At 37.4% G+C, this 13,302-nt stretch overlaps 2 protein-coding genes across 2 annotated transcripts; one reads left to right on the top strand and one right to left on the bottom strand.

Annotated features, from left to right (window-relative positions):
- Nucleotides 1–417: 417 nt before the first annotated feature.
- On the top strand, nucleotides 418–5,617 carry LOC126793569 (linoleate 13S-lipoxygenase 2-1, chloroplastic-like). The gene is made up of 9 exons (XM_050520128.1): nucleotides 418–800; nucleotides 970–1,247; nucleotides 2,083–2,320; nucleotides 3,118–3,438; nucleotides 3,556–3,641; nucleotides 3,769–3,879; nucleotides 3,987–4,288; nucleotides 4,386–4,652; nucleotides 4,740–5,617. The coding sequence occupies exons 1-9, from the start codon at nucleotides 488–490 to the stop codon at nucleotides 5,497–5,499; spliced, it is 2,676 nt and encodes an 891-aa protein (XP_050376085.1). The 5' UTR covers nucleotides 418–487; the 3' UTR covers nucleotides 5,500–5,617.
- Nucleotides 5,618–9,350: 3,733 nt separating this feature from the next.
- LOC126793191 (AT-hook motif nuclear-localized protein 25-like) lies at nucleotides 9,351–11,340 on the bottom strand. Its single transcript, XM_050519643.1, has one exon. It carries the CDS (start codon nucleotides 10,745–10,747, stop codon nucleotides 9,800–9,802), a length of 948 nt encoding a protein of 315 aa, XP_050375600.1. The 5' UTR covers nucleotides 10,748–11,340; the 3' UTR covers nucleotides 9,351–9,799.
- Between the last annotated feature and the right edge of the window lie 1,962 nt (nucleotides 11,341–13,302).

The raw sequence follows: 13,302 nt of genomic DNA, 5'->3' as shown, positions 1-13,302 counted from the left end.
AGATTTAATAGTTAGCAGCGGATTAGATTCATATGGTCACAGACTAATTTAGTCTAGCTCAAGATGAAAAATCTGATCATACTTATTAAGGCTACAGTGTCTATCTCAAGATCGATCAAAGTTGACTAGTCCAGTGATGCATGTAATCAGTACACCGGCCTTTGAAGAAAAGCTGCTGTAAAAACATACAAATGATAATGTCACAACGTTTTACTTGCTGTTTTGTTTTCTTCGGAACAATCAATCGTAGGAATAATTTTTTTGCTCCATGCGTAAGTTACTTATTTTATTTAACTTGCGATACACGTGAATCAAATTAAGCAGTACTTGAGATCACTGTCCTCGGTATTATATATACCATCACAATACCAAGAAGAAATTCACGGCACCAACTCGATCTATCAAATAGATTAAACCTACTTGTACTTATCCCTCCTCGATCTCCAAACTCTTCGATCTGATTGGGTTATACGACCAGCAAAACATCATGATGATCAACAATCCTCACCTGCAGAAACTCCCCTCCTCTTCCACCTCGTCATCTCCATTTCCCGTGACAAGTACAAAAGATCGTATTCTTGCCACTTCAACTGAGGTTGAAGCTCGATCTCTGATGAATGCTATAACATCATTAGGCCAGAATACGGAAGAAGTTATAGTGAAGGCTGTGGTCACAGTGAAATTAACAGCCGGAAGCATCTTCTCCAACCTATTTGGGATTACAGCACCTCTCGATATCTTTACTGATTTGCTTGGCAGAACCTTTCTTCTTGAGCTTGTTAGCGCCGAGCTTGACCCTAGTAAGCACTACTTACAACGATAAGAAATTCAAATTCCTAGACGACTACAGTTTTTCTTTGTTCTAGATAAATCCTAAATTACTAACGTAGTAAACGTAATACATCGATCTTCACTTTCAGAACTCAGAATTGTGATAAACATATACATTTTACTGCGTTCTTATTGTAGATACTGGATTAGAAAAGAAAACAATCCAGGGATATGCGCACAAAGTGAGCAAAGTCGACGATGAGGTGATGTACGAAAGCTCCTTCTCCCTCCCAGCTGGTTTCGGAGAAGTGGGTGCTGTTCTGTTTGAAAATCAGCACCACGAGGAGCTTTACATCAAGACCATACATTTACACATCAATGGCTTCCCCGATCCTTCTCCAGTTATTGTTCCTTGTGATTCATGGGCTCACTCCAAGCATGTCAATCCAGACAAGAGAATTTTCTTCACCAGCAAGGTTGGTTGGTTGGTTCTCTTACGTACATCTTATCAATCCAAAGATTTGACTTTGCTTTCTCAAAATTACATGTTAGGTTGGTAAAAAATTGGCATCAGCCCAGATTGGGATATATTAGTGTTCTAAAAAACAGACACAGGCAGCGGGTCACTGTTGCGTTTTTAGGCTATTCGGTTATCCGTAGCGGTCGGGTGATTAGGCGTCCTAGGCGGTTTGACTTTTATTTTATTTTCAATCTCATTTTTTTGGATTTGGGGGTTAGGCCATTTGTGATTGTAAAAAAGTATTTACCTTTTGTTCTAAATTTCTAATATTATGGTATGAACTTTAGATGAGAGTTGAGACTATTTTGATTGTTAAACATTAATATTGAGCATTTTTTTACTCATTATATATTTAAATCATATAAATAGTATTAAATACATGTATAAAAATAAATAAATATTTAATAATTCAAAACCGCATATGCGCAATTTAAGCGCTAGGTGGTGACTGTCTGCCCGGCTACCGCCTAGTGTTTTTTCGAACCTTGGGATGTATTAGTATGTTATCACTGATTTACTATTAAAACATCAATTAGCTGGCTTGATTATTTTTGTATCACTTCAATAAGTCGAACATGCTCGAACTATATATGCTTCTGTGTCCCATAGGGGGTTTCATTATAGTTTAGGCCAATGTGATATTGTACTATTGGGTTTAGTCAATCGTTTAGCTTTCTTATTTTTTATTTTCCGATGTTACTTTCATATATATATATATATATATATATATATATATATAGACACACACACACATATCTGAGGCTATTAATAATGTAAACTATATGGAACAGTCTTACTTACCATCAGCGACACCGAGTGGGTTGAAGAGGCTAAGGGAACTGGAGCTGCAACATTTGCGAGGAAATGGAGAGGGTGAAAGAAAAACATCAGATAGGATTTATGATTATGAAACATACAATGATCTTGGAGATCCGGATAGCGAAGATGGATTGGCCAGACCTGTGCTCGGCGGCAAAAAGCGCCCATACCCTAGGCGCTGCAGAACAGGGCGGCCACGCACAAAAAAGGGTAAAAAACCACTAACCATTTGAAATTTAAGCTAGCTCTATATGCTATCTAGGTTATGGACTGCATGGATAATAGTACTGAAATAATTCCGTCGAAGGGTTAATTACTTGCAGCATAAAGATTGAAACACCAGTCATTTTAATCTAATTGTATTTTGAAATAGAAGTTATATGCATGTATAAAATCGAAAATTAACCAAATAAGAAATTTCTCGCTTAAATTTAAAAGTGGATATATGATAGAGCACCTCTTTAAATATATATGATCTATACAGATAGATAGATAGATGACTAACTTTTTATGTATGTATGAACATATTTATATATCATGATGTCAGCGCTACGATTATTAAATCAACAATTCTGCATTGTCAGAAGTATTGCTTGAAAAAGAAGAAGTTATTATTAATTAATAAAAAAATCAATCATTGCTAAACACTTACAAAGCTATACTAGCAAAATAGTAAATTAGTAATTGTACTTATTAGAAATAAACAAGGTAGCACACCAAGTCAGCCGGGACTTGGGATATAAAAAGCTTCGAGCGAATTTGTATTCTAATTAGATGATTAGTACTTAACTACTAAACTCTTGCGAAGAAGTAATTTGTCGACATATACGAATATATCTGTATGCGTTTTAACTTGTATGGTTCCTAACATAAAAATTATACATCCACAGGTCATATATACTAACTTGTTGGAGATGAACCATTAGACCATTTCAACGTGCATGTAACATTGTTGAGAAACTGTAGAAGATATGTTTAATAAGTGCCCTATTGTAACATAAATGCAGATCCATTATCGGAGGAGAGAAGCAGCGATGTATATGTACCAAGAGATGAAGCTTTTGCAGAGGTGAAACTAGTGACATTCGCGGCAAAGACCCTGAAATCGGTGCTGCACGCACTGCTTCCTCAGCTTGAGATTGCACTTGTTAATCCAAACCTAGGGTTTCCATACTTCACAGCCATAGATTCACTGTATGATGAAGGAGTCACAATGCCGAAGCCAAAAACTACTGGGCTTTTTCAATCCATCATCCCAAGACTAGTGAAGGCTATTAATGAAAGTCAAGACGATCTTTTGCTCTTTGAGACGCCTGAAATAATTGATCGTATGTCTCATTCCGTCACTTTCTCTCTCTGTAAAATATATAATTAACGAAGATCTTGTTCCTTTTTACCATAAGAAACAACCATGTGTGCATTAAACTTCCATTGGAAATGTGCAGGTGATAAGTTTTCCTGGTTTAGAGATGAAGAATTCTCTAGGCAAACACTAGCAGGTCTTAATCCATTCAGTATAGAGCTAGTCACGGTATATACTTTCTCTTCTTCTTTTTTAATTTTGCTGATACAACTCTTTTAACTCTTCCTATTTATCTTGCCATCTTTTTGGTGTGATCAATCTAAATTCTTTTTCCTCGTTAATTATATGCGCTCAGGAATGGCCATTGAGAAGCAAACTTGACCCAAAGATTTACGGTCCGCCTGAATCATTGATCACCACAGGGGTAGTGGAGACCGAAATAAGAGGTTGCATGACTGTCGAGGAGGTAATTGAGAACTAAGACCATATTTTCTTTAATTGTCACAATCCTCATATGAAACGTACTGTTCATTGTCTGTTTCCGAAATCAACATGTTTGAATTGGAAATGCAGGCCATCAAAAGAAAGAAGATGTTTGTTTTGGATTATCATGATCTGCTCATGCCTTACGTGAACAAAGTGAGAGAAATCGAAGGAACCACACTGTATGGTTCCAGGACACTCTTTTTCCTCACTAGAGAGGGCACGTTGAGGCCTATTGCCATTGAACTGTCCCGTCCGCCTGTTGGCGACAAGCCACACTGGAAGCAAGTGTTTACTCCTACCTGGGATGCCACTGGATGCTGGCTGTGGAGAATCGCTAAAGCGCATGTTTGCGCTCATGATGCTGGCTATCATCAGCTCGTCATCCACTGGTAAGCAATTGGTAACACAATTACTAGGATTAGAAAATATGAGCCAAGCCATGGACACTAACTTCTTAGCTTGTACTTTTGATATATATCTTCACAGGCTGAGGACTCATTGCTGTACTGAGCCATACATAATTGCTGCCAATCGCCAAATGAGTGCAATGCATCCCATCTATAGACTTCTACTTCCTCATTTTCGGTACACAATGGAAATCAATGCCCTGGCTCGAGAAAGCCTGATTAATGCAGGTGGAATCATTGAGACTACCTTCTCACCGGCCAAGTACTCCATGGAGCTCAGCTCAGCTGCTTATGACAAGTTATGGCGCTTTGACATGGAAGCTTTGCCAGCAGATTTGATCAGAAGGTAATTAACACATACATGGATCTAGATTATTACTTAATACCTGTGAACGTACCCCGTATAATTCCTTGCTTTAATTTCAATTATTAGGGGAATGGCAGTTGAGGATCCCACAGCTGAGCACGGCTTGAAGCTAACAATTGAAGACTACCCATTTGCAAATGATGGTCTAATTCTATGGGATGCCATTAAGGAGTGGGTGAGGGACTATGTGAACCACTACTATCCTGACCCATCTCTCGTTGAGAATGATCAAGAGCTCCAAACTTGGTGGACAGACGTTAGAACTAAAGGCCATGCTGACAAAAAGGACGAGCCATGGTGGCCAGTTCTGAAAACCTTAGAAGACCTTACACAGGTTTTGACAACAATAATTTGGGTGACAGCTGGTCATCATGCAGCAGTAAACTTTGGACAATATACGTATGCCGGATATTTCCCAAACCGACCTACAATAGCTCGAACCAACATGCCAACTGAAGATCCATCTGAGGAGTCCTTCCAAAACTTTTTGAAGAAGCCAGAATCTGAATTGCTAATGTGCTTCCCCTCACAGATTCAAGCTACCAAAGTGATGGCTGTTTTAGACGTGTTGTCGAATCATTCACCTGATGAAGAGTATATTGGGGAAATTATGGAGTCATCTTGGGCTGAAAATGCTATCATAAAAGTGGCATTTGAGCGGTTCAATGGGAATTTGAAGAAGTTAGAAGCAACAATCGATGAGAGGAATACCAATACAAACCTTAAAAACAGAGTTGGAGCAGGAGTTATCCCATATGAGCTTTTGAAGCCATTCTCAAAGCCTGGGGTCACAGGGATGGGAGTTCCTAATAGTATTTCTATTTGAATAATGACATTGGGGTCATAAATAAGTGGATCGATCAATGTCTAGCCCTAATGTACGTTTACAAGTTTAAATTTTCTTATATTTGTTATTCTCAGCGGTTAATAAAATGTTTCTAATTAAAAAGAAACGCAGTTAATAAAATGGTCTAGCTATCTCTCTCATTAATTCTGTAGACAACTGCTCGATGCTGTTGTGTTATGCATTCTATTTGGGATGCCTATATATATAGGTTTACTCTCCGTGATAGAAACCAAAATGCATATCCTGTAACAGCAAGAGTCACATTGGTGACTTGAGCAAAATCGATGTAGTACCGATCACATTGTCTACTTTCTAATTTTTAACTTTTTTTTCTTGTCTTTAGAACAAGTTAATTGGTGCAAGTGTTGAAATTAGACGATTTCATTTGAAGTCAAAGACTACTCAATCAAGGTCATAGAATAAAAAGCAGTCCAACTATAAAAATCGGTTTTCTAATGATTATTTTGGAGTACAAGAGAAATTAAGGATACAATGGTACATATAGATGTAGAGCGGTAAGTGCGACAGCCAATGTTGGTATATTTACGATCGAACATATTGCCTTAGGGCAATCAAATCGAGCATCACTACATTGTGAATAGGTATAAGACTGTGATCGTACATAACTCGATCATATTACAACTGCAGTTAACTTTGTGACCAGACCAACAAAAGTACATAGACGGTCACAACAAAGTGTGGTTCTTCACTTGATTTGTTTATGTGTTCACTGATCTGCAAGGTGAGAACTTTGATGTTCAACCATGGCCAACTGCATGCAGGGCTGGTCCTAGACTTTAAAAGGTCCGGTGCAGAAAAAAACATTATACCCTTTTTTGTTCCTGTATAAAAATTGGAAAAATAATTTAATAGACGATTAAAAGATAAAAGTCATAAAACACATTAATTTTGATAAAAATTGCGAGTTTTGAGGTATATACGCACACACAGAAAAGAGAAATGTGAAAAGTTTAAGACGTGATGTTTTACATCCATATCAAATATTACAAACATAAAATGGAGGCTACTTAATTAGCTAGCTTTTTCTGGATGAGTATTGTTAATTAACTAATTAAATAATAATTCACAACAAAACAAAACCGATGGCAGGCAGCAGCCAGGGGCGGAACCACTTAGTGGGCTGGTAGGACTATAGCCCAGCCGAAAATTGTGCTGAAATATTACCAAGTATATGTGCTACTCTTATTAAAATTTGAGTTAGTGGAATTAGTTAAAGGCTAAGTATAATTACCCTTAGATAGCGTTGGTCATGGGTTCCATTCCCACATTCCTCATTTTATTTCTCTTTTTTCATCCCTAATTTTTTTTCCTCCTCAATTCTTTTCTTTTTCAATCTTTTTCTCAATTATTTTACTTTACATTTTTATTTACTATTTTTATTAATAAATCTATATTTATTTCTATTCTCTCATCTTTTTATTTTTCTCTTTTTTCATCCCTTTTTTTTCTCATTCTTCCCAATTCTTTCCTTTTTCAATTTTTTTCTCTATTCTTTTACTTTACAAATTTATCTACTATTTTCTATTAATAAATCTATATTTATTTCTATTATCTCCTCAATTTTCTCACTATTTTTCTTTAATTACAATATATTCTTTATAAATTCTTTATACATTTTTTAATTTTCTATTAAAAAAAATTTATGCCTTAAACCAGCTCTACCCATTCTCCATTTCTAGTTCTGCCGTGGCAGCAGCTATTTTGTTTGTACTCCAATGCTATATCCTCCTGGATGCCGTTTGCGTCAATATTCACTCGCATAACAAGCCCGCACTGGTATACGTAACAAATACAGTGGTTGTATATACGATATAACAACTGTATTTATTGTAAAATTGCGGGTTTATGATGCTGTTTCTAGCTTCCCTGCTTCGAGCAAATATCAATCATTTGATATTGACCGCAAGTAGCTGTAGTAGTAAACCAGTAACCTTACAGTCAACCATTTAAGTTTACATAAATATGATCCAGGTTCCAGGAGACTTTTACTGTAAAACTGCGAGTTCATACACTTCATCACACTGTAGCTAGAATACAATCAACGTTGGTCTAGGCGCGGCCCAGCAAATGCAGTGCTCATTAGATGAAACGAAACATATCCTCACGGCCGGCCTAGCTGCACTTATTTTAAAACCTATGCTTTCCCAGTTTCAACAAATTAACATAGAAGTTACACATTTTTCTGGGAATTTGAAGTGAGTTAGAGAGACAAATCAAATATGTAGGGTTCATACGTTACATGCAGATGCAAGTAGCTAGGCATGTTTTACTTTTAACGGGTAAATATTTTTAGCTGTCTTTAAACCGAAATAAATTTACGGACCACTATTTATTTTCTCAAGTTTTGTCTATATTTTTATATTTATGTCATGTGTCCAATTACACAATTATTATTTAAATATGAGTGGAGAAAAACATAACTTAAAAGAGAAGAATAAATGAATGTAGTGAGCAAATTTGTTTTTCCTTCAAACACATTACTGTAATTAATTATGTTTCTAACTAAACAACTGACCGACACGTAGAACGTTCAATTTAAACTTCTTCATTTAGTTTTTACTGTAATGCTTAGTCAGCAAATTACTGCTACTCAGATGACTGGCAAGATCGATTGACAGATGCTTTCTTTGTATAGTTTTCTCGAACTCATCTTTCGTTTCTAGGGTTGAATAAATTATTACCCTTTTCTTTTCTTTACAGAAGATATACCTGCGAGTACTAACAGGCTTTCCATAGTTCTCAATAACTTTTTTCTATGTTAGGCAAGCAGAAAATCAAATGAACTCGAAGAACCTGTAAAGAGGCACACCACATGCAACACAAAGAACGATCTGGAGTTGGGTAAGGCGACATTAAATAAGTACATGAAGCTAAGAATATGTTCGTACTTAATGATCACATGAAGCTTTCAAAACGGACGTTTATAAAGTTTCTAAAACTTTTAAGCAACTAGTTAGCGTTCAATTCCTTGAAGTATTGTTTCAAAAGGAATTTATTGAAATGGGAATGTTATGTTATGTTTATAAGTATAATTATTTTGATCCGACATATATCGCTTATACAATAAGCTCTACATCGAATAGATTATCAAATTAAATGTCTCCATGCAATTTGGCCCCGTCTTTTTTTCAGAAAAATAGTTCCTCAAAACAAACCTAGAAACGAACTATATTACGATGAATAAGTTGTACAGTAAATTGATCGGATTAGAGATGTACTTACTATTTCTAAACAGAAGACAGTCTCTCAAGTGAACTCAAGTTAGCGATGAAAAAAAACAAACAAACAAAAACAATCCCGTATATGTCAACACAATCCAAGAGAAATGATATACAAATGTACGTACGTAAAGCATTTCATATTTTGTAATTTCTAACTAGCTAGCAAGAATTGAATAATATATAGAGGAGTATAGAGATAATTCCAAATATATACATATATATATATATACACACACCCCCGGATTTTCTTTTAACCAATGAGGGTGAAATTAATTTAAAACTCTATAGATCTTTGTTGAACAAATAATTCTTACCACTAATGTGATTAAACTCATTCAAGTCATTCAACCGTGCAAATCAATAATGTCTTAAACTATACATGCAGTCCATTGGCACAGTCATGTAGATCAGTTCCACACACAACACTATTCGCCTATTCATGCCACTAGGTTCTGCGACTTCTATCTAACTTTCTATCAAGGTTTCCATCAATGCCTTTCGAATTAAATGTTCATATTACATATACATTACTTGACTTATTATAGGCACGCATAATTTAAGATCAACCATTCCTCATATGCAATCAAGTTAACAACAAAAACTGAATTACAGAAATTATATATATGATCGATAATGAAACACCAATAGTCTCAGACTTTCAGAAATCAAAGAGACATGGAAAAATGATTGATTAAAATTTTAAAACCCTAGAAACTTGACATCGATCAGCAATTTAACACAATATACAACTAGCATTAAGAACTGTCTGATGATATTAGTGAAGAAAGTACATGAGAAAGAACTCTTCTCATCTATAATCAACTTACTGACCTTGTTCTTCTCGTGACTGAAGAGTACAAACCAAGCCTTGGTGAATTTCATGAAACGAAGGAACATAATTTTCCTTTTGATCCAAGAAATTTAATGAATCTTATAGCATATACCTTGCTTAAGTTGTCGTCAACGACCGATCATCTCATGCACGAATATCTTATTCCAAAACACGAAACATTCACTCTCATTGAAACCAAGTACCACTAAAACGGAGGCCGCGGATGAGTAGCTCCGCTGCTGCCCCACCCGTACATGTCAGTACCCGAAAACGCCGGATAGCTCCCCGCCCCCATATTCCCTCCCAGATTGAAGAGCCCGCTGCTACTTCCCTCACCAATCTGCTGCTGCTGACCTCCACCACCACCACCTCCGCCACCGGTGACTCCTGAAGACTGTGAAGCCGTTGGTTGCTGGACTGGTAACCCACCACCGCCAGCCCCTTCTTCCTCATCCAATGGCAGCCTTTCAAACACCGCATTCGCAAACGACGCAGCCATCAAGACCACCGGCCCCGAAGCCAGCAGCGGGCCCACCACGCTGCCGCCAACCACCTGCCCCTGCCCGCCGGACAAGAAAAGCGAAAGTCCCCCAGCGCCGGGCGGGGCCGGAGGCGGAAGCACCGTCCCTGACAGCGACAGTATCTCGAACCTTCCGTGGAGGGTAACCACGCTCCCAGCGGGCGCCGCCGGCTGACGAAGCGTGACGTTGGTGACGGTGCCGGTGCCGCTAAGCACGCAGACTCCCCTCCCCCTCCGCCTCGCGTAGTGAGACACGCTCTCCATCACGTCGGCCCCGGCCGAGATTTCCAGCACGTGAGACCGGAGCGCGTTGGGGCTGTCGCGCGTCACGATGATCGGGGGCTTCGGCTTGTTCTTTGACCCCGCCGGACGCCCCCTAGGACGACGCACTGATCCCCCACCGCCACTCCCGCCGCCGCCTCCTGAACTTGTAGCGGCGGTGTCGGACTCGATCTTGTGTTCTTGGTCTCCTTCGGGTGAGTCATCTTGCTGCGGAGAATCGGAAGAACGTTGAGGTTGTTGTTGTTGCTGCTGCTGCGGCGGAACAGAGATGGAAGGTGGCGGTGGTCTCTGGAGTTGTAGTTCAGGCCGGAAGAGTTGCATATATTCTGATCTGCCATTGTACCCCGCCATCGCCACATCTATTCTCTCCCACCACTTATTTGCCAGCTTTCTTTATGTATATATTGATATCTCTAACAACTAGAACTACGAACAGAGTCTACGATCGAGTTGTCTGAGACTCATCAGTTACAAAATATTCTCGATCAGATTCACACAGGTGCTTGCCTCTTGTCGTTCTGCACAGTCTTCTATGCTGGTCAAAACCAACAGCCAAATCAACAGAGACAGTAACAGAGCCCAAAAAAAGACCAAACTCCCAAATTTCCAAATAAAGCCGAGCTATACGTAGGCCGGCTGAAACCCCTTCAGTTACTGCTTGCTTGGATTACTTTAAGACAAGCTGGATGTAGAAATCTAATGCAGAGCTCGGAAACTTGAGCTGTGGTCTGCTTGAGCATTAGATCGATCTTTGAATGAAGAAAGAGGAAGATTTGGTTACTTAAGGATTAAAGAAATCTCTGAGAAGTTGGTGAGCTGTGGACTGTGGAAAGGAAATAGAAATAATTAAATATGATATTGGGTCTGGCAAGTTAATTGCTGAAGTTGGAGCTAGCTCTGAGCCTCTGAGTTTATATGAATGAGTTCATGATGTGAGAAAGAGAGAGATTCGAGAGTTTTTGAGGAGGAATGGTGGAAAAGCGTGCGGTAAAACCACGATTCAAGCAAGCAATTACCCCGTAGATACAAAACAAGAACACATTGTTGCCATTACGCGCTAGCTCATGGCGCGTGCTATTATGTTTTTATTGAAAAGAAATAATAACAAAGGCACTTAGGCACATAAACTTCAAAATTTGAAGGCACAGATAACATTTTTCCCTACTGCATAAAACCGATTGTCCCCGGAGCATAAGTTATAGTTTTCATTTTTATTATTTTTATCAAAGGTTACTTCATTCATTTAATATGAAATACAACGAGTTCAGTTCAAGACATAGAAGTTCACAAGATTTCGGTCAAGAAATCTATCCGGGACAGTAGGACGATAAACAAAGGCCTAGACCTAATAAAACAATAAAAAAAGGAACACAAACAAAAGCGCAACAACAACCAAACTAAACCTAGCATCTATACACCTTAAAACGACGTTTTTCATGAGGGTGTCAATGATATATAAAATCATCCCAACCAATTTGTATAACAACTGTATTAAATATATTGATATATCAAATATTCGGTACACGGTATATGGTACAGTATATCATACCAATATTAAAAATACGGTAGGTAAGTGGTATAGATTTTCCATATACCATGGTATATCGTACCTACTAACTTATATTATATTAAATTATTTAATTAAAATATATATATATCTTTAAATTTCAATCGTAGATTTATTGAAAAATAAATCCAAATCGTATAAATCTACTAATCTTAATCTAATCTCTCTGAGTTTCTTTCTCAAGTACACTTTTTTTCTCGTCTTCAATTTTTTTATTTAATTATGAATGAATCGATTCAATCGAATTCCCAAATACAAATGATTAGACCTATCAGTAACACCATCACTCCTTACAACATGTCAACATATATCGCATTTAAACCTATCATTTATTTTTTCAATTGTTTTGAGAATTCATAAGTACTTTAACAATTTGACTATTTGGACTTTGGCTTTCTATTTATGACTTTATATTTGGTAATTTGGTTGAAGTTATATAAGACTTTCGAATTCTATTACTATTTCACTTATTTGATATTACTTATTTGGATTAAGCTTTAAATTTTTGGGCCTTAAATATGTTGGTACAAGCCCATTACCAACCGAGTACCAACCGTACCACTTAATTGGTATACCAACGTTATTGGTTGGTATAAATTCTGGATTTTTCATACCAAATATATATTGGTTGGTATATGGTATTGGAAAATTAAGACTGGTATATCAACCAATCCAGCCCTAATTTTTCGGTCACAATGATAAAATCAAGTATCTTTTTGCGCTTGAACCTCGACCACCGCACTCACAGACACCAACTTAGTCAAATAGATTAGGCCCAACAAGCAAGAAGCCCAAAAAGCATAACAAGCCGAGAACGGCAGAACCACGAGCAACGACATTGGATCAAAGGGTGGAGTGCGGGTGGACTGGAGGTTCTTCCAGGCGTGGACCCATCTACTCTAGGCTCGCTGATGTTTAATGGATGCAGTTGGGCTAAGCTCGAGCGATGGTCCTATATGACGGACCAAGACTAGGTGTTAGGGAGGTGGCTAAGGACTAGTTTGGTATTACCGCAACTTTTAAAAAAGATCTGCTTCTATTGTACTGTAAAAAAAAATTGAATTAAAACAGATTTGTATTTAGTAAATATTACTTTTACAAGTGTTGTCAATAAATAAATTATTTGGTAAATTTTAAACAAAGTTGTTGTAAATATGGTTAACGACAAGAAAAACATGATTTTTATTTTAACATATTGATAATAATTATAAATAAGAGTATTATTCAGCTTTGAGTAAAAAGAGCTTATAAAAGCAACATTCGGATTGCTTTTAAAATCTGCTATAAGTGATTTATAAATTCTAAAATCCTGATTTTTTTGAAATTATCAAACACTATA

Source organism: Argentina anserina, chromosome 5 (genome assembly GCF_933775445.1).
Source record: "Argentina anserina chromosome 5, drPotAnse1.1, whole genome shotgun sequence".
NCBI lineage: Eukaryota > Viridiplantae > Streptophyta > Magnoliopsida > Rosales > Rosaceae > Argentina > Argentina anserina.
Note: the sequence above shows the minus strand (reverse complement) of the source record. Positions and strands in the feature narration are given on the sequence as shown.

Excerpts from the sequence above, each read along its gene's own strand:
- LOC126793569 (XM_050520128.1), top strand. The coding sequence starts at position 488 with ATGATGATCAACAATCCTCACCTGCAGAAACTCCCCTCCTCTTCCACC. Across the intron at positions 1,248-2,082 it reads GAATTTTCTTCACCAGCAAG|TCTTACTTACCATCAGCGAC; the intron begins GTTGGTTGGTTG and ends TATATGGAACAG. Across the intron at positions 4,289-4,385 it reads CATCAGCTCGTCATCCACTG|GCTGAGGACTCATTGCTGTA; the intron begins GTAAGCAATTGG and ends ATATCTTCACAG.
- LOC126793191 (XM_050519643.1), bottom strand. The coding sequence starts at position 10,747 with ATGGCGGGGTACAATGGCAGATCAGAATATATGCAACTCTTCCGGCCT.